Source organism: Scomber scombrus, chromosome 10 (genome assembly GCF_963691925.1).
Source record: "Scomber scombrus chromosome 10, fScoSco1.1, whole genome shotgun sequence".
NCBI lineage: Eukaryota > Metazoa > Chordata > Actinopteri > Scombriformes > Scombridae > Scomber > Scomber scombrus.
The window spans coordinates 8,654,385-8,682,111 of NC_084979.1; the positions used below are offsets into that span (position 1 = coordinate 8,654,385).

General features: G+C 41.3%; 1 protein-coding gene across 1 annotated transcript; it reads right to left on the reverse strand.

The window, feature by feature from the left end:
* Positions 1-27,170, reverse strand: spen (spen family transcriptional repressor). Its single transcript, XM_062426581.1, is given in 18 exon segments — positions 1-2,039; positions 2,159-2,317; positions 2,710-2,904; positions 3,015-3,356; positions 3,484-6,440; positions 6,443-6,626; positions 6,628-6,765; positions 6,767-11,339; positions 11,458-11,558; positions 11,652-11,765; positions 11,866-11,979; positions 12,148-12,273; positions 12,389-12,540; positions 12,626-12,826; positions 12,974-13,131; positions 15,806-16,420; positions 23,689-24,009; positions 26,710-27,170. Coding segments are annotated over 18 exon segments (10,665 nt in total). The 5' UTR covers positions 26,793-27,170; the 3' UTR covers positions 1-1,907.
* Positions 27,171-27,727: the final 557 nt, after the last annotated feature.

The following is a 27,727-nucleotide window of genomic DNA, read 5'->3' on the forward strand; positions in this document are numbered from 1 at the left end:
GACCATTTAATGATCTTCAGAAGTAAGTTAAACAACCATTTATTTTACAGTTTAAAATGTCCTCATGGAGGAACAGCAAAATACACTCAAAATGAAGATTGATCAAAAGACAGTTTTCATATTAATCACCGTTTTAAGTTTTGTTTTGTTTGTTTTTTTGGTGTATTTTCTTCTCATTTGTTTATCAAAAATTATAAGTGCCTTCAACATAACCATGAGAGTATTCAGCTTGCAGTCATAGAATTATTTACACCACAAAACTGACAAGCATGGTTTACTTTCAGCATCGGTTTCACACACCTCATCTCCTGTCTCTTTCAGACTGCTTTGTTTTGTTGCACAAAACAAAAATAAGGACCCTGAAGAAAGACAATTATAAAGGGGAAAAATACACAAGAGCACAGATTAAGGACATTAGTATTTACAGCTTGGCTCAAGGAGACATTTAAGGGGGGGGGGGGTGGAGACAGATGATCAGCACATCCATTAGCGGCATGATGTCAAGTTCAAGTCACATTCATTGCCTTTATGATTACCCTTTAAAATTTCAAAATAAAGCATGCTATAGCACATCTGTTATGAAGTCACGGCTTAAATGACATCAGGATGTAGTCCTTAATATGCAAGAATGACTTTCAGACAGCAGGGGGCAGTAGAGGACCACATCAGGGGTAAGGAAAACAGGACTACAAACAGAAATGCAACCCTTACAATACAATGGTTCCTTCAAAATGAGGATACAATTTCATAATGTAAAAGCACTGTAGTAACAGAGTCGGATTGATGAACAATACCAAAAAAGAAAGAAAAAAAAAGGAATCAAGTCTGCCCTCCAAGTGGCAAAATACAAAATCACATATGAAAATAGGTTCTGATCAATTTTTGTCTTACATACATTGCGTGGGTTGAGCATTTGCAAAAGACATTTTGGCACAGAATCAATTTAAAAAATATTTTTTTGAGAAGATCACTCCTGGATCCTGCACAGATCCTTCCCATCATTCCCCTTTTTGCCCCTGCCCAAAGAAAGAAAGAAAACATTGAGATTTGATGATCTGTCTTGTGAAATAGTTCACTTGGTCTCTCCACATTGCTTCAGTCTTTAAATATTTATAATATTTACAGTTTCACAATTGTCCACAATACCCTTAAGCTTAAAGAAGGTGCAAACAAAAATAAACAAATTAAATATTTTTTATAGTCCCCTGTTGAGGCATTGAGTGTAAACTGTACAACTCTTAACGTCCCCTCTCGAGTTCCTGGGGCAGGGAACACTTCGGGATGGAGAGTTGAGTCCGGAAATGAAGTAGAAGTTGGCTGACGGCAAAGGAGCAAAAGCAGTATAACAGGCTGAAATGATCATTCGATCATTTTCCAGGCAATGATTTTCTTTTATCTTGCGCAAGCATGGCTGATCACGAGAGTAATCCATAACATGTATCATTTTATACTCAAATCTGTACAGAGTTCACAATTTTTTCCTTAACATAGTGCAATGACTTATCACATCATTTCTCTTTAGAAAAAAAACAAAACAAAACATCACAATCACTTTTATGAAGGTAAAAAATATCCCATAGGAAGGTCTCAATCCATAGCTTTATGAATGATATGAATTAGAAAAGGCTATGCACAACACCTCCAAAAAATGGCAAAAATGAAATGAGCAAGAAATGGTCATCAAAAATCCCATACGACCCTTCATATCCTTTCCATAAAAGGTATCGTTTTTGGAATTCATTGTCATTGGGTGACTTAAGGACTTGGTGAAGTGAAGGAGAAAAGTTGAGTGCATGCTAATTAAAATTTTAGTCAAACTCATAAAAATATGAGGCAATTCCAGTTTACAAAACTGGACAAGTTCAAAAGGGCTGGTGTTGGCTTTGTTCAGGAAAAAATGGAGGTAATTAAACAGAGGCAATGACAATCATGAGGTGAGGGGAAATGCTGGAGATGCTGTTGAGAAGGTCTGGGGCCAGGCGCGAAAGGTGGCTCTCCGAGAATTCACACGGTGGGAAAATTTGCACCACATAAGCTGGCTGTAAATCCAAAAATGAAAATAACATGATGAGAGAGGGAACAAAATCGTTACATTTCATTATAAGACACACTATAAGATACAATAGGTAAAGCAGAAAAGTTTTTAATGACCACTGACCTGATTGGAGCCAGGGTTGGGCACATTGATGATGCCAGCTGCCTGTTTGGCTTGCAGGTAAGTGATGAAGCCACTTTTCAAGGCTTGGGTTTGACCATGGACATCTTCTTGATCTCGACCACAGGGTAGAGCCAGAAGCAAACAGTAGTCATTCTCCACCTGCCATGAATGAAAAGTATTTACCATAAATGTAAATGTAAAGCAGAAATTAAGATAAATGCATTATTTTTGTGTTTGTCAAGTTATTGAGCAAAATTCATGAATTTGCAATGAAATCACACTTAATTAGTCAATAAATACATTAACACAAAGTTTAGAACTTGATTTTCAGAGGAAATGGTAAATGGACTGTACTTATATAGCGCTTTTCTAGTCGTTATGAGCACTCAAAGCACTGTTGACACACAAATGGGAGCAATTTGGGGTTAAGTAACTTGCCCAAGGACACATCGACATGTGGACTGGAATTGAACCGCCAATGTTCCAATTGGTGGACGAAGGTTAGGGTTACTGAGCCACAACCACCCCGTAATAAAAACCAAAATACTCACAGTCATTCTGCGTGCCACACTGTCCAACTGGGTACCCTCAAGCCTCATCCTCTGGACAATGCGGAGAAGAGGACCTCCCTCTGTGGGTGGCAGGGAGCGCTGGGCCAGTATGGTGTTGCCAGAAACAAAGTGCAACTGGACAGCAGCCTGGTCGTTCTTCAGTGCCAACATGCCTTGCCATACAATAGGATATTTCTGTAAAAAGACAACAGAAATGGGTATTTAAACATATTTTCCTCTTTGGTAGTGTCAATTATATGTATGATGGATTCATCATGATATTTCTGGTCACTCTGTCTTCCTACCGTCAAAAGCTGCACCGTGTCAATAGAACGATGTCCTGAATGTTCCAGCTTAGCATCAGGCCGTGGCTGCAATGAACTTGATAGGGGTACTGCTGGCAGAGGTGTTGGCAAGAAGGCTGGAGGACCTTTCTGTAGAGATAGATCTGGCTTGTGAGTAAGACCCATTGGGGATGTCATGGGAGACTGGTATGATGGTGAGACTCTATCCCCTGGTATTCGAGACATGTGCGAGAGGTCTGAAGAGGTAGCATGGCGAAGATGGGAACTCTCAGGCTTGGGATCACTTCCTCCTCCTGACTGAGACATTTTACCTCTGTGACCCATATCAGGCTCTGGAGGCATCTGATTAAGAAAGTACATATCAAGTTAAAGTTAAAGTTAAAACTTGGAAATGAAATTACACAATACATAATATACAATGCTGAAATACTTGTGCACAGTCACAGATAATAAAAGTATTTCAAATGACCTGTGAGGATGTAATGCCTTGGTTAGCCAGGTTGTGTCCCGATGAAGGATGTCCAGGATACTGGGATGGGAAGCCCCGCATATCGCGATAAACTGGAAAGGAGCCTGCACCTCCTGAATGCATCAGCTGAACCCCATGAGCATGTGGAGACACCATGACAGGACTAGAAGCGTGGACTCCCCTGATTCTACTTTCATTGGAGGGTGGATGTATCAGCTTTCCTTCTAGTGGTTTGAGGGATTCTTTTGCCGAAAGGTCCATGTTCTTCCCCACTATAGGACTCTTTGAAGGCCCAGAGATGTTGCTTGAAGAAGTTGTCCCAGTTTCTGAGGAGCGTGACTGTCTTGCATCTGCAGCAGCATGCTCTCCCAGTTGCTGGTGCATGAGGATACGCTGGTGCATGTCTCTATACTGCTCCATGCGTGGGTGAAGTCCTCTGTGATCACTATGAATCATCATCACATCTGATTGGAGCTGTGGCACTGAGGGTCTACTAAGGCCTTGGTTAAAGTGTCTGGGGTCATCTTCATTTACAATGCTGCCACCACCACTACCTGATACTGACCCCTGGGGACTTGAATGAGACTGCAGTACCAGATCTCGGATGACATTTGGCTGTGGCGTGTTTGAGCGCTGTGCAGTCCCTGGGTGGGGAGAAGACAAAGAGTCACTTCTCCTTCCATAGTTTATCCCGGACATTGGTGGGGTGTTCATCCTGGCTTCGTGAGCCATTGACTGAGTGACACTGTGAGGTTGAATTATGACAGAGGACTGTTCTGATTGCGGGTGATGCATACTCGAATGATATGTAGATAGTGGAGGCATGCCATGACCCAGAACGACAGAGGTTCCTATAGGAGAACTGCTTGGAGGACATGCTTTGACAAAGGGTGAAGGGGAGTGAACAGCTGTCCGTGGAGACTGGGGTTCTTGTTTTAGGTGTAAAGCTAGCCGATCAGTTGGGATGCCAGGGCTGGGGCTCATGCGGGTTCCAGATAGTGATGGGTGGTGTTGACTCAAGACCGGACTGAGGTTAGACTGCTGAACAGCTTTGCTAATATCCATCTTTTTTTGTAGAGGTTCTGTCCCCAGTCCTCTCTTGACATGCTGCTGCTGTATCACAGCTTGGTTGTACATTAAAACTTGAGGAGAACTAACTGGCTGTTGGTACATCTTAACCACGCCACCTTGGGACGATGTATGATATGGAGCTTCGGATTTGTCACACCCAAGACTTTCCTGCTTGGTACTGGAAATGACAGGTTGAGTGTTATAGGACTGGCCAGTCAAGAGAACCCCTGCATGCCCATAAGCTGGACCTGGGGCTACTTTTGGGCCAGGAGACTGGGATGAAGTTATGAGTGGGTCTTGCTTTATCTGAGATTTGGACACAGATTGCTGAAACTCTATATCACCAGCACTCGCTTGAGGAATTTGACTAATTTTGGCTCTCATCCTGTGAGGTCCTTCTGTTTTCTGACCCGAATAACTCAGAACAACAACGCCCTCTGAGGTATTGACCCTTAGGCCACGACTGGAGCCTGCACTGTAAGGAGTGGTCTCAACAACAGAGCGCCCTCTAGTCCCATCTTCAACTACATCCATGCCATGGTAGCGATTATTCTCATTAGAGTTTGATCTAAATTTCTGCTTGGGAATAGACAGGCCAATGCTGCGGTTGCTTAGGGAAATTCGTGGAGTTTCCTCTGTATCATAAGGTATTGGAATACGACTTATTACTGAGGTAGCAGGAGAAATAATTGCATGCTGGGTCTTCTCTCCACAGTTCTGCTGGGACTCTGTCAGTGGAGAAGGTTTGTGGTATATGGGCTGGGGGGGTAAAGGTGGTCTTTCTTCATGATGTAACTGCCTTGAACCCACAGTATCAGAAGGATTTTCATTCTCTGACATCCGTGAAGGATCTGACAGTGCAGATGTCACCATAGTAGTGGGTATAGAATTGCTGTTTGATGCAGACACATATTTAGGTTCCATTAGGATTTTTCTTAAGGTACTGGAACTAGGGTCAATATCTGAGGCCTTGGTGTCAGGAGGCATTGGGGGGTTTGTTGAGGGGTTTCCAAGTGCAGTCGATGCTGGCACAGAAGGAGTTACCACTGTGACATGACATGAAGGAGCAACATAGATTCTACTTTCTTCAGATCTAGGAGGCCAGTCTGGTGAAAGTTGCATTTTGGCAGGTCGCAGCAGGGGTACACTGAACTGGGACACAGGCTGTGGGCGGGCATGAGCAGGAGCGAGATGAGGGGTAGATGGCTCTGCTGCGTGTGGATGCTTTTTACAACTGGAGATATTGCTTGTGCCTGAATGAAAGGCAGATTCTTTGGGTACAGGCTGTTCAACTTCAGGCTGTTCAGCTTCTTTGGGCGTGTCTACAGTTATAGCACTTGTAACGTCACGCCTACATGTTGCAACAGCAGTGACCACAGAGGCTGCTGCAGTTGCCCCAGCTGTAACAGTAACTGCTTTCGAATTAATGGTTTCTGGGTCCTCTGGGATTGACTCAGGTAACTTAACTGGAGAAGGCTCTGGATGTGAAACTTCTTCAGTCGTATCCCCTTTCTTGTTAGCTGCACCTTTGCGACTTCTTGACTTCTTCGGGGTTTTGGCTCGAAGTTTGCCTGTTTTCTTGGGTGTTTCAAGAAGAGGGGGGTCCTCAGCTGCCTTAGACTCTGCCATTAGACCCTTTGGGCTGAGTGAGAGGGGACTATCATCTGAGTCTGCAGCAAGAATATTGTTGATCACCATGTGTGTTTCAGGTTCCATGATTTCATTTGAGGAGGGGGATATCACAGAGTCAGGGGTAGGAATGAGAGCATTGTAAGTAGGAGCAGCTGGGAATGGATCTGCATCTGCACACATTTCTTCAGCTGTGATGGAATCAATAGCAGCTGCAAGTTCAGTTTCGCTTGCTGGATTAGCTCTCTTTTCCTCTCAACCTCACTCTCTGGCTCCACTACAACAGGAGGCAATACAGCAGGTGGCTCTGTAGGGGGATCCTTGTAGGGCCGAGGAGGTTGCTCAACTGTAAGTTTGGCAATATTTTCAACTGCTTGCTCTAGCTCCATCTGCCGTGCTAAGAGGGCAGCGACTGGATCAGCTGGAACTTCAGGTTCTGATAAGCGTGTCTTCCGTTTCCTGTGCTGCAGGCTCTTTTGATTCTTTTGGAAAATCTATCATCTTTGTTTCCTCATCCTCTTGTACCACTGTCTTGGTTTTTGTAATACTAGGAACTTCAAATGACTCGGGGTCATTGTCCTCTAGAACGAAGTAAACCTTTTACATCATCAACGCTTACACGGATCTCAAGATTTCTTAAGCTGTGTGACTTATCTTCAGTGACCTGCTTGGTATTTCTTTTAAACCTTGGTGATTTCATTTTGACACTCTTCTCAGGCTGTTGTCTGTCAATGGGGCTAGTGGGGCTAGTGGGGCTAGTGTCTGTATTTTCATTATCTCCTTCAGCAGATTTGATTTCACCAGAGTCTTTTTCCTTTCTGTGTACTGGTGAGATTGCATTTTCTGTGTTTTCTGCTAACTTCCCATACAGATCAGAATCAACGTTAGGCTTAAGCTCTGACTCATCATGACACGCCAGTTCAGCTTGTTCAGGTAGCACCGTAGTGCTCCCAGACTGTTTGTCTATTCTGTTTGTTTTCTTGTTAGCTGGGGCAGTTGAAGTCAGTTGTGTTTGTTGTACTTTCTGGGTGCGTGGGGAACGCCATCCCTCAGAGACTTTCACAACTTCCACAGAGGTTGAGTTTTCTCTGATCTCTGTGTCTTCGTCCGTCATTTTCTGCTGATCCCCTTTTACTGGTGATACATCCTCACCTCGTTTGATGCCTCTCTTAGGTGGGCGCCCTCGCCTAGTAATGGTAGATGTAATTTGAACATCTTGCTGTACTGGTTCTTTATCAGCACCACGTTTGCGCATTGAGCGTGATGACTCGACTACCTCTTTGCCAGCTTGGTCTCCTTCATGAAGCGTGGCATAGACTGATCTGACATTCCTGCGACGTGTTCTCCCATGGATTAAACTTGACTCAAGGTTTTGTTCAGAATCTGATGCATGAATTGGTGACTTGGATGTGGTTTTAGTCTCCAATGATGTTTTTGGTCCTTCTGCTCGAGGAGATGACGCCCTTTTGAGTTTCTCTCTGTCAATCCGTTCACTCTTTCGTGTTGCAGGTTTCTCTGTGGCAGCAATTGGGGAAGATTGTGAAGTACGTAATACTGACAGTGGTTTTGCCCGTTTACTCTTGGGCTGTCTGCGGTTTGGTATTGGTTTAATTTCAGCCTCCTGCTCTTGCATACATGGTTCACTATCTGTCTCGGTTTTCTGAGATTCTTCAAAGTGTTTTGTTTCCTGATCTTCTATTTTAGGTTCTGTCGTAATGATTTCAGATTTTTCTTCAAGATTTGTGTAGTCAGAGTAGGTAAATTCTGCAGTCTGCTTCTCAAAACCACCAAGTGAAGCACCAGGGGTAGGAGGCTTATCTTCCACAAGAGGTTTTTGTTCCACAGCCAAACCATCTACAATTTTTACTTTGGGTTCAGTTAACTCTACTTTTGATTCGGTTTCATTTTCTGGCTCTGAAATGATGAGTTGAGGGGTTATTGATAGCTTGGGGGCAACTAGTTTGAAATCTTCCATAGGAAGAGTATGAGATGGGGACACATCAAAAATTTCCCCTTTTTCTTCTTTCATAAATGACACAGGTTGATCTGAAGATGGAGTTAAAACTTCTTTCTTTACAGGTGGAGACATTTCTTTAGGGAAAGTAACACATGGAGAAACTGACAAGGTTAATGGAGGACTGGGTGATTTTTCATCAGCCTTCAGTACTGGGTCAGACACCTTATCAGATAGCACATCACCACAATTCTCCACTTCATCTCGTTTAATCTCCACCACTACTGAGTCATTCTCAGGATAAGGTGAGGGCAGGTCCTTGTCCTTTTGTTGTTGCAGCTCCAAAAAACGACTATGGAAAAGTACTATGGGCTCTTGTGGAACATCACCTCCTCCAGATTCAGGCTGTACCTCAGCAACACCTGGCTTAGTGAAAGGCCTAGCAACTCCAGTTTCTAAATCTTGGTCTTTACGTTCAAGATGCTGCAAACGACGAGAATCCTGTTCAAAGATTGAGCTGTGCAGGAAGCGAGAGGCAAACAGTTCTTGACGCTCTTGGTCCTGAGGCTTAAGTTGCTCCTTTTTATCATGCAGCTTTTCATCAGAGTCAGTGCGAATCTTTTTCTTTTTCATATACCAAGAGGGGATGGGTCGAGGTGCTAGTTCTACCTTGTCCTTATCTGAACAGCTGTGGGAGGTTGGAAAGCATGAGGGAAGAAAAGACCAATTATCTTCCCTGGAAGAATACAGTGTCTTTGCTCTTTCAAGGAGTGCTTTTGTATCAGGGGTTATAGTTTTATCCAAAGCAAAAGAATAAAACTTGTTCTTCTCCAAGGAACCAGTAAGTTTCAGGTCTGTCATCCTCTCGTCACGCTCCCTGAGGATATAAGACAAGGAACTATTGGATTTGGGAGAGATGTGTTTGTTTTCTCCATCATCATCTGAATCAGACTGTACTTCTCCAGGTTCCAAATCCTGTCCAAGGCGTTTGTGTAGGCTTTCACGTTTTGTAATATCACCTGGGAAAGTCATTTCCATTCTAAGTGAATCAGACTTGATCCTTCTTTCCCAACGCTGCATTAACTCCTCATTACAACCAAGCAAGGTTGTCTTAAGCTTTGGGAGATCAGTGTCAGGAGACTGAAAATGTCTAGCTGTCAGGCCCAAACTGTTTTTCAATGACTCTGTGTGTGAAAATTTACTGTCCGTCATTGGAGAAGATTTTCTCTCTTTGTTTATAACTGACACAGAAATCTGGGCAGTTTCATCTTCTTCATTTGCAGAAAAGTGACCAGCAGCTATTGAGGATGTTATACTCTGATAAATGTCCTCATGTAACTTTTGGGAACTTGAAAAGTTGCGCTCTCTTTTTGCACTGACTATTTCAAAGTCAAAACTCTCTAATTTCTTTCGTTTACAGGAAGAGAAGTCGTCATTGGCCATATCCTGAACTGGTTTTGCAACATCATGCAAGATATAATCCTTTTCATAGTCACGAGTCTCATTACTGGGTGGGTTTTCAAATTTCACTAACTTATCAGGATCGCCAAGCTTGGGTCGCAGCCATCGACTCTGTTCAATTTGTTTTGTGCAAATATTAGTCTGGTCAATGTGCACAAACTGTTCATCTCCATCATCCGAGTCTCTGCACTTCCCTCTACCTTGTTCATTTTCAGACGAAACCTGTTTCTGTTGTTCTTTAAATTCATCCAAATCAAGGCTGCCATCATCTGACATCTTGGTGAGACTGGAGCTGTTTTCACTTTTTGAGCTCTCTAAATCCATTTTTAGGTAGGGAGAGTCTAAATGATCAGTAGAGTCTTCCGGCACTTCCCCTAGTCGTGCCTGCCTCTCCAGGGAAATGCCTACTGAGTTGCTTTCACAGTCTCGTCCATCTTTAGGACTATTAACTGAAACCATCCGGACACATTTGTCCTTGTGGTGCTCCTTTTTATGCATCCCTTTTATCAAAAGGTTCTTATCCAAGTCTGCCTCCTTTGAATTGTTCCATAGTTTGTGAAGTCCAGGTCGAGCAAGGTCCTCCTCGATAGTTCTCTTCTGTCGATCAGTTTTCCCAGAGTCTTCAAAACGCCTTTTCCTTGCAGCTAAACGGTCAATATCCACAGAAATACCACTGTCAAATCCCAATTCAGATTTTCCATGCTTTTTGGATTTGATTTTAGCATCCTTGTCAATAACCTCCACTAAACTGTGCATATTTTTCTCTCTGGGCACCTTTCCATGCTTGGAGATATCAACTTTTGATGGTTCTGCACGGAAAGGAGGACTCCTCTGGTCAGCTGAAGGTGAGGCCAGTCTAGGACTGTCACTCCCCACCCTTGGTATTTGTTTTTCTTGGACAGAATGACCAATCAATTTTCCTTCTTTTTCTTTAACACGTGTTAACTGCACCACACAAGGTAGAAGGTCTAGCCTTCCTTTGCTCAAGCTTTCCTTTGGAATTTTACAGTTTTTAGTTCGAAGGGCAGACTCAGGGCTAACATCTCTTTCAAGCTCAGGTTCTGTCTCACATGGTTGGATAATAGGTGATGCAACTTTGAGTTTCTTAAGCCGTTTCTCACTTTTGTCCTTGTCCCCTCGATCTTTACGTCCAGCCCGCTTCTCCTTTTCAATCAAATTCCCTCTTTCAACGTCAAAAACTCGATCCTTTTCAAGTTTGTCAGTTTTATTATACCTTTCAGTGCGTGCCTTTTCAAGTTTTTCAAATCTGGGTGGGGATATTGAACTGCAACTACCGCTTCTTTCAGATGATCGACAACAGACTCTGCGGTCTGAGTCACTTGGTATTCTCTCAGAGAGTGAAGGAGATGCAGTGGGGCTAGCAGGACGACGAGGGGCAATGTGAGATGGGCTTTGGCTACGCTCAATGGTCCTCCTCCCATGATCACGTCCACGATCTGTTTCAAAGCGCTCCCTCTCTCTTTCACGTTCCCGTTGTAAATAGCTGTATTTGCGAATGTCCTGTTCGTAAGGGTCAGCTCTGTATTCACGATATTCCCGGGGGTCTTCAAAGTATTGTGGATCATAGTAATCTCCCTGATATGGGTCCCATTCAGTGTAGAACTCCCGACTTCTTCCAGGGTATTTACGACGTGGATCTTCTGTATAGGTTCCTGGTTGTCGTACATTTTCATAATATTGTCTTTCTGCTTGAAACTCATATTGAGTTCGTCGATCCTCCCTGCCAAGACACAAACCCAAAAAATCAAGCTATAATTTCATCATACTTTTGCATCAATATTACGTTTGATATTAGACAGTGTTCAGGTAAAATGATCTCTTGATCAAACTAAACAAACCTTCTTTCAGAAAGAAGGTCATAAAAATCTCGAATATCTTGTCCAGATGCCTGCATTGAACGATAGAAAGCCATCTGACTTTCCTGATTAGCAAAGTCCACCTGAGAAAAAAAAACAACAGAAGGGTAAGTTACAATTCCTACAGCCTGCCAGGCATTAAAAAACATAACATTACAGGGCAAAATTTCACATACCTTGATTTTACTGCCCCCTATCTTCCATCCCTTTGTGTCCTTGACAGCGGCTTGTGCATATTCAATGTTGTTATACAGGATAAGGGCCATTCCTTTCATTCTGTCAAATACAACCTACGGAAGACAGAGAAAATAGAGTCCCAAGGTGCCAGAAAGTAAACAATAGGAGGGAGGCCAGAAAGTAAACTACGAGAGGGAAAGAACACAGACTTACCTTGACAACATGTCCATAGCGGCAGAAATGACGGGTAAGAAACTGCTCCGTTGTGTTTGATGCTAATCCATCCAACCAAACACAAGTTGTAGGCATACTCTTTCCAAAGCCCAGCTGAAAAAGCCAGGAAAAAATGTCATACTGCAATTATCTTATCAGACATCGTACAACTTAGCTTATAAATAATTAAGTGCTCATAAATAATATTGAGTACAGTTGTGGAGGAGTACTGTGGTGGTGTAAAGACAAGATTAAGAATTAAATTAAATTTATAATTCTCACCTTTAGTCTATTGTTGCCAAGGTACTCGCCATCCATCTTCTTTATAGCCTTACAGACACTAGCAATGTCGCAGTACTGTAGAAAAGCATACTGCGGGGCTCCATTCACCTTCTTAATGTCAATATCCTTTGTGGATGTAATGAAACAGAAATATGCTGTTAGTAAGCATGATCATCTTAAACTGTGAAGCATGGTAATAGGCATACAGCCTATTTTCATCCATCACATAACATTCACCTACCACTATTTCTCCGAAGCGTTGAAAGATATTAAGCAGATCATGGTAAGTGGTGGTCTTCTCCAGGTTTCCAATGAATAATGTCCGTGTGGCCTTTGGGTGAAACTCGTCTATCCTCTCATCCAAGGGCCGAAACTCATTCTCACTTTCTGTCTCTGAAAAATTAGTGTTGATTGTAATCTTGTGCATGTTGCCAATAATCATGTTCTTGCTGCAATATCGTTAAAGATCAGTGCTTACCGGGGCCATTCCAGGCTGTGACTTCGATTTGCATCCCAAAAAAAAGCTTCCCCTTTGATGACCCCAGTGCTTTCTCTTGGTCTTCTTGCTGCCGGAAAAAGACAAGTCCATAGCGCTCCTCTGATGCTCCGTGGATTTGTACAGATGTGACTTTTCCATGTTTTTTAAATTCATGAAATAAACCATCCTTGAGACTTGTATCTGTAGTAAGCAGAGCAAATGTTTTATTAGGTATGCATACTGGTAATTATTTCTATTAAAATGTGTCAGTATATGAGGGACTTACAGAAATATAAACCACTATTTAGTGAAGCTCTTTGTTCACACATACTACACTTTACAACTAACCTGTGGAGCGAACAGGAAGGTTTTGGACCTTGATGCCAAAGCTTTTACGTGGTTCATCCTTGTCAAGGGATGATAAAGGAAGTGCTGAGGGTGCAGGAACAGCAGCAGACTGCACTGAACGTGCTGGGGAGTCATCACTTGAACTACTGCTAGAATCACTGTAGCAAAAGAGGAACATGGATTTAGATGTTGTTGTAAGCCTCACAGTTTTATCTCTACCATGTATAATAAAATGTGGTTAACTTGTGATACTATGACTGTTGCAGATATTTTTTATTTTATTTCAACAAGATCAGAAATTGATGCGATATATTATGCATGCTGTGAATAAAATTTTAAAAACCGTAAAGGGAGATTTATCATCATGCAGTGCCTCTCTATAGGAGGCAGAGCTGAATGTTTTTCTTCTGAGAAATCATTAATAGATTGTATAATATGTGCTGTAGGCTACACCGTAATTTCTCTCAAAGGAGGGAGAGAAAAACAGCAAAAAACAGCTCCTTTTCCCCAAATTCTTATTAATGTGGTGCATCAGTAGTAAAGATTGATTTACGGTGGCAAATCCACGGCTGCCTCATACACCTTTTTTCTCAAACCATTCCCATGGCTGTCTCAGCTTTCTAGGCCCTCTGCTGTTTGTTTCCTTCTCACTTTCTCCTCCTGTGCTCAGACACTCCCGGAAGTGCTGCTGACGGAGCCCGGCCTGTGGGAGTGGGCAGGCAGCCAGCACTGGCCAGAAATTTCCAGTTCCAACTGGATCTCACGGAGGGGGGGAGCCATTACCCATACACAGAGGTAGGCAGTGAGAAAAATATACCAGCCGTCTCCTGAAATTCCCCCCTAAAGCACTACCTCGTCAAACCACATGTGTCGCTATGTGTCGTTCAGAGCTGTAGACTCTGCTGTGTCCAAAGGTGATGCAGTTAAACAAAAAAAGAAGCGACTGGAGAGGGGTGAGGCGGAGTAGATAACACGAACCATGGACGAACCATGCTGCCTTTTCAAACCTGCAGATCTCATTTGCATTTGATAATTCCAGCTGTTTTGTCATTTATGCAACAACCTCCCAACTCAACTAATATGAGGCAAAACAATTTCTTTTACAAGAAATTAGACACAATTGTCATTACAACAAAAAAAAAAAACAATCAACAAAGCAGAAAAATGTCCAACATAGCATGTCAAATGCAAAACAGAGCAGGGACATAACAAAACTGAAGACACATCCAGTGCAATTATATCACTTATGGTTTTTGTATGGACATGAATCTTCCAAAGGTTATGGTGTATGAGACTTTATTAGCTACCTATATTTTTGTTTAAAAGCCCTTACCGCTTCACCATATTTCTAAACTTCAAAAAGGTAACAAATGAACCTTAACCATCTTAATCCAAAGTTTGATCAGTGGTAGTAAATCAATTCTTAGTAACACAAAAGGTGTGTCATTACAGCAAATCACAAGCAACTATTTCCTGGCTCACATTATTCCTGCCAGCAATTTATTACTCAGCCAACAACCTTGTAAAAAACGAATCTCTCGTTTGAAAAATTCACTATTGATCGTACAAATGGACCCGGATCTCTGCACACTTCACACTGCTTCATAGGTTTATACATTTATTATCACTGTACAACGTGTGCTGTGCCTGTGAATTACTCAATTAAAAATGATCTTGCAGCTGACTGAAAACAATCAAATATAATTTTTCTCAAATGCACATACTTTCATGTCACATGCTGGGTGGAGCATTGAGGTATGTTCAAGTGGTGAAAACAGAAAAAGCAAACCTATCATTGCAGCAGTCATCTCTAACTCGGTTCTTACAATGAAGGTGACATTGGTCCATAATGCTGGGTGTGTTGGTTGTTTTGTAACACTGTTTTTATGACTATGATAAATGAGAGGTTGTCCTGGTGAACCATCTGTAAACCCGTCTACCACAGTTTTAATCTAAAATTGCCACAAAATGTAGTCCTTTAAACGTTTTGATTGTCCTTGAGAAAAATGATACACTTATCTGCTGAAGACACAGATATAATTACGGTATTAGGAGATATGATTTCTTGAAATGCTTAAGGTCATAAACCACAGTTTCTGCATTAAGGGATGTTGAGCAACAAAGAGTTCTAAATAGAATTCTCGCTAACCAGTGACGGAAATGAAATGCACATGCAAGGCTTAGCTTGCAGTTGGCAAAACTGGTGTTTTGAAAAAGAAAAACTGCAGCAGGATTCAATTGAGCCAGTACAGCTGATAAAATATATGTAGGAGAAACTGTTCTTTCATTTCTCCATATGGAAATCAATTTGCATTACCTTCCACATGAACACATTTTTGTTAAATCTGAAGGAAACTGTGAAAGCTGATAACAATTATCTCAGAAACAGTATCCAAATAACATACTGTGGAATTATGGCTAAAACTGAATTCATTAAACTCGAGAATTATCAACGAAAAAAGTTACGTGTATAATAATGTGTAATATTACACATTACTGTATACAGAAAGCCAAAGTAAATCCAATTCTACCAAGGAACACATTTTCTGAAACCAGAAATGAATCACTAATCTTATCAAAAATATATTTCTGGTCCTGGTACCAATGTGACCTGAATGCATTTAAGCAGCAGAACGTGACAGATAGAGGACATTAATCTTGTGACTTCATTTAGCAACGTATTGTATAATTCTGTTAGATGATCCTTTGAGTAGGATTCAATGTGCAGATCTCTTTAATAAAAGTCTTCACGTTTATAACTGGGATGCACAAAAGTAAACAACAGCCATGCGTGAAGGTGGAAATCTTTACAGCAAAATGAGCTTAACTCACCTGCCACTGGTGCTGCTGCTGGTACTGCTGACTGAGTCTGAACTGGAGGAGCGGCTGTGGGAGCCTGACCCGCTGTGGGAGCGTGGAGGACGGGTAGCCTGACTTGCCAGTCTCTGAGGAGAGGGATTTCGCGAATGTGTTGAGTGTGGGGACCGGCTGCGACTGTGGCGGTATGACCGCTCCCCGCGGCGACCCCTGTCCTCCCGGTAAAGGTCCCTGTGAACTACACTGGCCAAAGTAAAGGGTTCCCTGGCTCGAGACTCGTAACGAGGCTCTGGTGTCTCAAAGCGACAAGGACTCCTGCTGTGGGAGCGGTAGAAGCCGACCCCGCTGGATGTAGACCCTCCACTTCCTCCTGTCGTGGCCCCTGCTGTTGCACTTGTTACTGTGTTGCCAGCAACAGCGCTAACGATAGTTCCGCCGACTGCTGCCGACACCGTTGTACCGCTTCCACTGGAGGTACCAGACCCACTCCCAGCTGTGCTTAGAGTCCTTTCTCTTGCATCGCGATAATAGTCCGTTTCATAGTGCCGCTGGCGTTCGAAACTGCTACCAGGACGCTCATGATGTCCGTAGGCACTGTGATCGTATGCCCGCTCCCGACTTTCAGCAGTCCTAACAAACAGGAAAAGAAGAAAAACATCGCATTACAGTTACATTTAAAACGTTTAAGAAAGCTGCTAGTACAACACAGTGGAAACACAAACTTTTCAGGTGCCTTTGGTGGTTTTCTTAATTAGACACATGGGAAGACGGGGCACTAAAGTGTTTTGAGAAGGGCAGTTTTAAAGCATCTTAAAAAATGATTGTTAACCAGCCTAAAGACTTAAGTAGAAGGAAATGTAAATGATTGACTGGTTGAGACAATTGAAGATCAGGTTTTACACGTTTTCTCAGACTGTTCATGGTTTTTAGATTTCTACAATGAAATGCTGTTGGGTCTTGGGGCATTTCTAATCAACTTGTTGGAGGTGTTAACACAACTTTAAAGAAAGTGGAAGCTTATTTTGTTTTAAACTGACTTCCTCTAAATACAGTCTACTGTAAAATGCAACACGCTATATTGAAAATATATCAGCACAGACACGCAGAAGAGATTTTTAGCAAAAGGCATGCATTCAGTGTTTAATAGAACAGAAATCTGCAGCTTCTTTCATGTTATGATTGCAGGATATAGCATGACCCTGCTGCACAAAGATGGCTTATAATAAGAAGTATTACATGAAAGATTAATGTCTTTACAGGTTGTAGAGTCATTTTGCTCTTGAACCGCCTAGCAACTATAACAAAAGCAACTATTTTGAGGTGTTTTATCATTTATCTGAGGGTCTTTGTTCAAGGTTTTAGAGATGACTGATGACAAGCCTTTTGTTTATGATGTTACACAATTTGACACCACTTGTTCCTCTGATCTTTTATGTAGACGCACATTAGAAACAATGCTAATAAGGACATCGTCTTTCTGAATGAAGCAATCAGAATTTAATTTGGGAATACGACTGCTGTGTCATTACAGCAGTCATATCACCAAACTCCCCGTAATGAGCAGGACAGGGCAGCAATTACCACTGTTTGAATTCAGATCAAATTATAAATCAGCAAATTAGTCATGATGTTCCAACACAGGGTGGAATATGGTTTAATATAACAAGTGTTACAAACCCTCACAGGATTTTTTTTTTTAATAAAGAGCCTTTTTTCATTCCTTGTCCAGTTCAAGAAATAAAGAGGATGGTAAAATGTTGAGATTCAACACAGTGTTGGATTTCAGTGGGGGGAAAATATTCTGACTGTTAAAATTAGAGCTGCAACAATTAGTCGATAAAAACTATTTTGATAATAGATTCACTCTTTGGGGTTATTCTTAAGAAGAACATTTCTAAATCCTCTGATTCCAGCTCCTTAAATGTGAATATTTTGTGGTTTCTTTAGTCCTCTATGACAGTAAACTGAATATCTTCAGGTTGTTGACTGTTGATCAAGAGAAAACATATCTAAAAACAACATCTTGGGTTTAGGTAAACAATGATTAACATTTTTCTCCATTTTGCGATATTATATAGACCAAACAACTAATCCATTAATCAAGGAAATGATCAACAGATTGATAATGAAAATAATCATTGGTTGCAGCCCTAGTTAAAATGTTTTTTTTTTTTTAACCTTGAAGTACTTCTGTTGAAATTAAGATTTACAGTTTTTACACTAACACATTTGAGATTGTATATTTGTATTTGGATGGATGTCAGGTCGCAAGAATAAACTGTACTGAGTTTAGATCTGCATAAACAATTTGAAAGTGTTACTGCAGATCCTATTCAAATACGTAACAACAGAATCATGCTTTTGCTATGTGACATGTTTCTACTTAACAAAAGAATAAATTACTCATATAAATACGTCAGTATAATCAGAGACATTTTTCTTGGTGGAAATCCTAAAAGGTAATCAAGTGTTGAAACCAGAGATGATGTTTACATGGTTGAGAAAACAAACTAATCTATTAGGCGCCTTGTTGGATGAGAGCTGATAATCATAATGTTGGATCATAATGTTGATATGATGTAACTGCAACATGCCTGATTTAAATCTGGCAGAGACAACAGTCTTTTATTTCTAATATTGAAACCTTTTCAGACCTTCACTACCTCTGTACCACATCCCTCACATTTCCTGCCAGTCAAGACTTTCAGCTATCTGCTGTCTTAAATTATAACTGTAAACTAACTTTAAACAGAATGACATGATTCATCTCCTCTCAAAGTGGAATTCATCTTTTAATATGAAGTATGAGACGGAATCTGGAAATTCATGAAAAATAATCCATCTGATTCCCTGTATTTAGGCATTTAAAAAAATCTTCCTTCCTGATAATTAATAGCAGCATCCAAATCTTCTGGGTTTGTTGTTGCTTTGGACGATCAGAGATGTTATAATTTCATCTTTGTAAAGATGTTTATCCAGATTTTGCCTGCTTGTTAGCCGTCTTGAAAACTGCTAAAATGTCTAAATCAACACAGAAGTGTAAGTACAAATCAAAGACTTTCATAACAAGGAGGAACTTGTGAAACTGTTAATCTCAATAAAGAGAAATTGGCAGCAGCCTTTGGTGTGTTTTTTCTTCATAGTCATGCAAATGACGGCGCAACGCTTTTTGTTTTGAATCTGGAATACTGTGAGGTTTTCTTTTCTCAACACATTGCAGATTTTTGTTGGCTTCCTTTTGTAGTGTTTATAGTTCTATGATTAACTATCCCGTACTTTAAAGCTTTGAAAGATGCCCAATTTAGTGTTTCCAGACATTTTCTATTGTTTATTTTGGATGGAATATGTTAACCAGATGATAGAGAAACTGCTGCTTGCACAAAGGCACAGCTGGAGCATTTCAGTGTGTTTCAGCGTATTTCCAAAAAACTCAATTTTGGGATGATTCACAGTGAATGTCTACGGACCCAAATGTGTAAATTTCCATATCCAGACGAGTTAGTGAAAGAAGCTGCCTTCATCTCGGCCCGAGCCCTAGAAACCAACCAGCAGAGGTTACATGTGGTGCTAACAGGAGGCTGCTGCCAGTTCTCTGCAAACGTATGACATCCTGTGAGGTCCTCAATGGCATTTTGGTAAATGATCCGTAAGATGAGTTTCTTAAAATGTCCAACCTGACCTTTACAACTGACAATACAGTGTTCGCATATTCACACTCCTTTTTTATTGGCACACTTGAGAGGACTTTGACTTAATTAATTGCCTAAGCTTAACCTTTTATACTAAATCATTAAATCTTACAAGTTACAAAAAATTGGGGAAGTGGTTACTTCCGAATTTTTTGTCACTTGTAAGATTGTTTTTAACCTGAGTAAAAATAGATCTACACCACATAACAATTACTGACTAGATTTAAGGTTTTCACTGTTTTATACAGATACAAACATGGGACATAGATATAATCTATAGATGCTAACAATAATAACAATAAATGCTAACAAATGGAAGTCTTCCATTTAGATTTTGCCATTAGGGCACACAAACAATAGAGCACATGTGACGCACATCTTCTGCTTGATGTTGAGAAGAAATTGGTTTAGGAGACTAGAACTATGTCTGTATTTCACTGCACTATACGCAAATACAGCGGGTCAGGGGCAAATTCTGTTTCAGCTTATTCGATTTAATCATGTGCGTGCAGGATTCATGAATAACATCTATGGCATAACGATGTCTGCTGTGAAATTGATGGATTACCTTGACCCCTAGATGCTCTCGAAAATGCTAATTTGGTGGCGCAGGCTCACTGTTCAATAGCCTTCAATTTCACTTCAATTTCACTTTACACAAAACAGGTTCTACATTATTCATGGAGCTTAAAAATAATTCAGTTAGACTTTTTTTGGCAGAATTTCCATCAGTGTTTGATTATTAGTCTGCCCTGGTGCATGCTAAGCACATCAACTGTTTTGGGATTACGTGAACAGCATAATTATAAAAGAATGCATTCCAGCAGCATGTTAAAAAGGCGACGCATGTGGGGTTCAGTCATGTGGGAACAAAACGTACTGAAACATTTTATTCAAAATTTAGAGTATTGTAAGAAGTGATTCGTTAAATATCCTTTTGCCATGTAAACCAACTGGTGTAGCTGTGGAGCTTCCTGTTGTCATTGCAGGCTGAGGCCCATACAATAGAGCTCGGGTTGGTGATAGAAATAAAATTGTCTTATTAAATTATAATAATACATAGTAAATTTACTGGAAACTCAATTTAAAACAAACATTTATAAAAGGTTATTCATTTAAATGGTGCTGCACTTTACAGAATCAACTCTGTTCATTTATATGCAACATTCCCTGCAAAGTTCTAAAACAAGCAGAAATTAAAGGGAAAGCCACCACAGTCTAAACGGTTGAGAAAAATCTCTGGTGGTTGACAAATTTCTACTGTCTCACCATAATTATCGTCATTATCGCCCAATCCTACACGGAGCTGTGACGTCCTGAGCGTGAATACAGTCACGGAGCTTCAGTGAATCACTGTCAACATTTTTCCTATCACTGACAAGAGTGAAATGCTATAAAAATCTTTAAATTGTTCCCATTTAATGCTTCCTCAGCAGCATGTGAAAGGTTTTACAGTGTTTATGTTCTACTGTCCTCCAATACAGATTTTAAAACTGCAATTTCAAGGCTGGAAAATAAAGAAAATATTGGGGCTATAACTGATTATCATTTTATCAATGATTATGCAAATCATTTTTTGATTAAGTGATCAATCATTTAGACAACAAAAATGTTTTCATAACAGAGACAAATGTGGAATTTTAAAATAGCCTGTTTTGTCCCACCAATAGTCTAAACATCACTGATAATTCATTTAAAATTAACAGAGAAAAGCAGCAAATTCTGACATTTTAGAAGCTGGATTCAGTAGATGATTGGAATCTTTTTGTCATATAAAGACTTGAATGATTAATCTATTATGAGGAATTTTGATTCATTTTCTGTTTATTGAATAATCGATTAACCAGCTACTTTTTTTTTTTTTTGCAAGAAAACATTATAACATATAGAAAACCTACCTAAGCTTGAATTAGAAGGTACCTTCGATGTTTATATAATACATTTTTCCTTCCGGTTTGCAAATGATACTACTAAAAATATGCACTGCATTAATACAAGTTTCCACAGCCCAATTATCATGTTACATTTAAACTGTACTTTATATCAAAATGGGCAATTTTACTTTGAACACTTGTCATGAATAACAGCTGCGATATTGATCTATTGGTTGTAAGGAGAGCAGGAGATAGGAGCTTAAGGTGGGGTCAGGTGAGAGGAAGAGAAAGGAAAACAATACAAAGTAAGGTACATATTTCTGTATATAGGCATACAGGCAGTAATAACAGTCTATGTACCAGCTACTTCGGTTAGTGGGGAAAATGGAGAGAGACAGGGGTTCAAACTAGGGGGTTAGAGAGGACAGCTAAAATACACAGGGCAGGACATACCAACCTTTTGAGAGAGTGGTAACTTGACCTATAATTCCAAATACAATCTAGGGAGATAGAACTTTGTGAGCAGACAAAAATGGGCAAAAATGTTGAGTGGAGAGGGGAAAAAAATTGAAGAAAAATTGTTCGCGTTTAGAAAATGTAATCCTCATCTTCAGGGCAGCGGATCTCACGTGCATAGACGAGCTGGAGTGTCCAGTTTATTTAAAACGGTGAAAAACAAACTCGGCGTTGTACGGATCCAGGTTAAGATACTTTGAATGCTGGAAAATGTCCCTCTGAGTTCATATATCCATCAAAACCAAAAAACAAACTGCATTGCACTAAAATGAATACTTGATATCCAGGAGTCCATCTTCAGTAAATAGTGCACCATTGATTTCCCAACATGAAAGTAGAGTCCAGAGGACAAACTGATGGAAAAAAAATAAGACTTGTATCTTCATTTGTGAAGTCCATCCATATTCCACTTTACAGCAGTAAAGTAATCAAACACCTTTGGAAAAAGGCGAGAAATCTGGCCATGACAGATTAAGAATAAAGATTATGTCTATTAATGGTAATCCAGACTCTTGTTTATAGTCGCACTGTATTCATTCCTAGGGTGGAGAACGTGCACAACAGTGTTGAAGCTCGTGGATGTTCATGTCAGTTGTTGATCCGTGATTCTCCTTTGCAAGCACAGTAGTCCAAACCTGAACAGAGTCAATGAGACATGCAGTTCATGGGCGCAACATAGTTCTGTAGTCTGTGATTGTATCCGAGGTTTAGTTATAGTTCCACATTCAGGAAAGGATGAGGTAATCCACAGGCATGAGGTAGCTTATCTCCAATGGCAAGGATGGCACAACTTTCCAGTCACAATTTCCAGCATTCTTCATTGAATTGTACGATCCAAACATAGTCCGTGTTGATCCTCAGCAGATCTACGAGTCTCGTCGTTAAAGGGTAAAAATAATCTCCAAAAAAATAAGGCAAGGGGGGGAAAAAAGTCATTGCTCACTTGTTTTTGTTGTCTCTACTGAGTTGGATCACCAGTAGAGGTCTCCCAGCACTCAAATTGTAAGGCCCTGATCTCAGACATAATCCCAAATAAAACAACAAAAAAATTAAAAAAAACAAAGAACCAAGAAAGCAACCCATACCTTTAGCATGATAGAATATCCTTTAGATGTGTGGCCAGTGTTAATCCAACAGTGGGGAATAAATATCCTGTGAAGATTATCCACATGACTCCAGCCCACGAGAGAAGTGAACACCTCCGTGAGGTGTGCACAATAATTGAAAACCAAATTAGACTAATCCAAACAATGGTGTCTTATACATATAATGTGTGCTCTTGGTTGTTTTGTTACATGAGGAAAAAAGGGTGACATTAATCCACCAGGCAGGGCACGTAACTCCAGATTAGGGGAATCCCAGGGATGGCCGATGGACCACTCTCTCTTTTTCTCTCTCTCTCTCTCCCTCTCTCTCTCCAATAATCCTGGGAAATTTTTACGATATCCAATCTTTGCCCCGTATTTTCCGCAAATGATATATCCACCTCACAGAGATGTTTAAACTCACAAAGATAATCCCCAACAGCCATTTACACTATTGACTATTAGTTTAAGTAATGGATACACTTGTGTAAAAGCATGCTTTCATTTACGGAATATCTTGGTGTCTACCTGAAAGTATGAATCCAGGAGCGCTTGGCCACGCTCTGAGGACTTCAGAGGGGATCCCTACAAGATTTAATCTTGAGCATGAACTCTTTTTCTCCTCTTTAACCCCCAAACAAGTAAATGAACAGATGGTGGAAAGATGCTTGGAGGTAAGGTGTTTACCAGAAACCACGGTTCCCCCTGCCTTCAGAGAAACTTTGTCCACTTACCCGTCTAGTCTGCGTTCATAGCGTCCATCTCTGCTGTGGAGCGATGTGGGGGGCCCATACACAGCCCCCCCTGCCGCCCTTGTGAACCCTGTTACATCCCGGCCACGAGAGCTTATGGACAGACTATCGTCCAGCCCTCTGGCGGCACTAGGAATTGTGCCTGGTTCATTGTAATCAGTGCGCAGGTCTCTGTCCCCCATCTTGTTGATAGCATTATGAGCCTTTTGAGCACTTTTAATGTCCACAAAATCCACAAAGGCGGCGACTCCACCTTCTGAACCCCGCTTAGGCAGGACCTTGACACTCTCCACACGTCCATATCTGAAGAGAAAACAATGGAAACAAAAGGTGATCAATGGGTTGGAAACTGCAAACATGTTGCACCAGTATTTATTGATTTACAAACAGGGGTTTCAGTTTAAATTAAAAAGCAATCTCCCAAATAATGACATCTTTCAAAAATGACATAGTGCAGAACTCATTTATGTCTGTGTCTGTGTGCATGCGTGTATCTGAGCAGCGGAGGGAGGTCACTTTGCTACCCTTGTTTTCTGCTCTGTGGTACTTTCTTTCAAGGCAACAGTAACCCAGCAACTGGACTTCAAACCTTGGCACATTGCATGTTAATAAATGCATATATTTCCTAACATTAGCATGTTTCCTAGGAGGTGGTCTCATACGCTTCTATCGACTGGAAGGTGCACAGATGAGGTATGGGCAGCATATAAAGGAGACGTGACATTTCCTGATTGGCTGTGTGTGGGTTTAGAAAACAGATGCATTATGCATACTATATGGCTTTTTCTGTTTCACCAAAAAGCAGAGAATGTTTATTTTTGCTGCAATTCAACATATCATTTCTATATTCTACCACCTTGAAAAATAATTGCATCATTTAAGATATAATGGGAGAAAATATGTACAAGAGGTCAACCATTCTATTGTTTCCTTAACAAGCTTGTAAATGACTAAATACCCCGTTAAGTGATGGTTGCATTGACTGATGAGAAGCTTATTACTCTAAATGTACAAGCGCAGTAGGATTACAAAGCCTGCTATCATCTGCGTGAGTTGTGTTTCCCCCCAAAAGAATCTTTCGGGAGTGCGTTTGCGCTGTCCGGCAGTAGACAGTAGGGTGCCCATAAATTTATTGGCATGCCAGTTCCCAACATTGAGCCTCCGACGCCATTTTAGAAAAGCTGCTCACACTGCTTACTCATTCTCCCGTCCCCCATCTTCAATGACTTCTATCACACATCGGACTGTCATGCACCTGCATGCTCTGACCACCTCTGGGTTAACGCCGGAGCTGAGGCAGCATGCTAGAAAAAGGAGTCGCCGACACAGTTTCCCCTCCGCTATTGCAATAACATGCTGCCAGTCACCACCCCCCCACCCCCCAAAACATAACGTTACGCACATCATAGCACAGGCTAATGTAAATAAAACGGCTTAGAGGCGGCACACTAATGTGCGTCCTGCACGGCTGCATGAGTCAGACAAGAAAAAACATATGTGCAGATCCACTCACTGGATTTAACGTTCATTTAGAAATAAGTGTAAAGTACGAAATGAATAGAATCTGTTTCTATATTTCACACAGTCCTATGTTGGGGGTAGGCTGTGCTGTGCGACACACTGCCATTCGGTTACAATTTGTTTCAGACTGACATGGATGATTTATGCTGGTAATTTAGCAGCTTTGGGTCCGATATGGCGACGCCTACACACACACACGCACGCACACGCGCACACACACACGCAGCGTTGCTCATATAGGTAGACTGATGTTTTTCAGCAGTCTGGTCTTCAGCACATATGGACGGAGAGGCGGGCTGCTATTTCCTTGACAGCCGAGGAGCGAGAGGCGAGAGCGCGCACACACAACCGTGATAGCCACACACACAAAAAAATCATATTTACATTTTTCTCCGTCCGAGGAAGACAACAAAGAGCTATAAGCCCATACATGGTGCACGCGTTTGGTCTCCTCCTAAAAGCCCCAAAAACGTGAAGCGTAAATGGAGTTAAACTGCAGCCGTAATTCAAATTCATCGATATGTTGTCTGATTTTTTTCCCCCTCAGTCGGATCATCACGCTGCGGGCTCTGCTGGAAAAGCAACGTTGTGATAATGTAGCAGAAGATATTCAGTGTCTGTGCTCATGAGCGCACAGCAGACAGAAGTGCTTCAGCGTTACAATATTGCACATCAGTGAACACAGCGCCCTGTTCAATCACAGCCAGTCTGCAACAATGTTACAGCGTGGACGACGCGTGATGTCGTGTCAGCTTTGAGGTTTTTTCACTGACTTGTGTTGGATTTAGATTCTGCATTAAGACATCATTCATCTCCTGCAGCAGCTACAATGCGCTCTGATAGACAGGCACATGATATGGTGATCGATCATACTTTGTGCATGAAAGGTCTGGTTGGGAGCAGTGTGACCTGACACTCACAGAGAGTCAAGTGAAACACCACAACACACACGGTGATACACTGGCTACACACTGTCCAGAAAAATGCAGCCTGATAAATGCAATAATAGACAAAGCTAGCAGCTGCTCAGATGTGCTGAAGTTTGTTTACACTGTTACACTACAGACTAAATGTGTTTTTATGGTCACCAGGTGGAAGAGGTAGGCTGATCAAAAGTCAAATGGTTACCTGGTGGGAATGTAGCCTACAGCCACACAGCATGAAAGGACAAAGTAAAGTTATCACCTGGCCTACAAGTTAGTTACCGTGTCAAAATGGCAAAAAAGCTGTGTGGTTAAAGCTTGCTGGCCGTTTTCTCTTTTCTTATATCTAAGCTGAAACGCAGCACAGTGTTGTTGCTTATGGTGAGCTGACAGCACAGTTGCCAAATGGGACTTTGCTACAGGGGGAACCTCCTGCTTCATCCCGACTTCACTAAAATGTGACACAACAGAGAGAGAGAGGAGATGCTGGCCGCGCACCCGTCCTTATATTACAAAATACACACAAACGCACACGTCGCTCATCAGTGTTTCTACTCACCGCTTGAAGTGCTCAATGATTTTCTCCTCTCGTACATTTTCGGGTAAATTTCCCACCCATAAATGTCTGGTTTCCCGGACCATACTGTGTGCTCCTGCTCCCCGATCATACAGATGAGTTTGCTATGTCAGTTTCTTCCCGTGCAAAATAGACTAGGTTTGCAAAATAAACGCCGGACTAGAAAAAAAACACTCGGCACAAATCATTGACTGCTCGTTGTGACCCAATGTAAACCATTAGGTTGGATCCCCGCACGCTGTTTGATACTCTTCACTGTTCAAGCGCGATCTTGCGACCTCGTGAACGCGCTCCGGACTGTTCCCGTGACTAGGCGCGTCCCTGACACCATGCGACCCTTGGGTGTCGAAAGAAAGCATGTAGCTTCCTAAAAAGATGCAGCAACTTCGCTTGTAATGAAAAGGCACACCGCGCAGGCGTGGCTTTGTGTGTGAACTTCTTTTTTTTTCTTTTTTTTTTCACCCGATGAGATAGTCTCCGCCCATGCGCATGCGTGAGAAAACCCCCGGTTGCATGTTGGTGCTTTGACATCTGAGAAGCTTTGACACACTGGAGGATCCCATCACTGTTATGTTTAGCAAGGTGAGGCACACGTACAATAAAGCTAAACGAGCCCAGGTCTGGTATTTTTAGAATGTATTATTTTTGTAATAGGATCCGTTTGATTTTTATCAATCGATAAGCTATTTAACACCCACCCCAAAGTGATTCAATCAGCCACAGGGCCACATTTAAAAAATCACAGTGAGCTTTAAAAATGGTCCCCTTTTACACTGTTTGTTGGGCTACTGTATGTAAATCATTTATTATTTATCCCACTTAATGCTAATAATTACAGGGTTTATTTGGGGTGGGCACCAGTCACCTGTAAGTTAACAAAATAAGTGCTTGGGGAAATGGATGGACTGATGTATAATTACTGATAATTTATAAATCACCACTAATTGTTTTATTTGTCTCCAGAGATTAGGTCAATATGTGACCTCATACACAATATTAG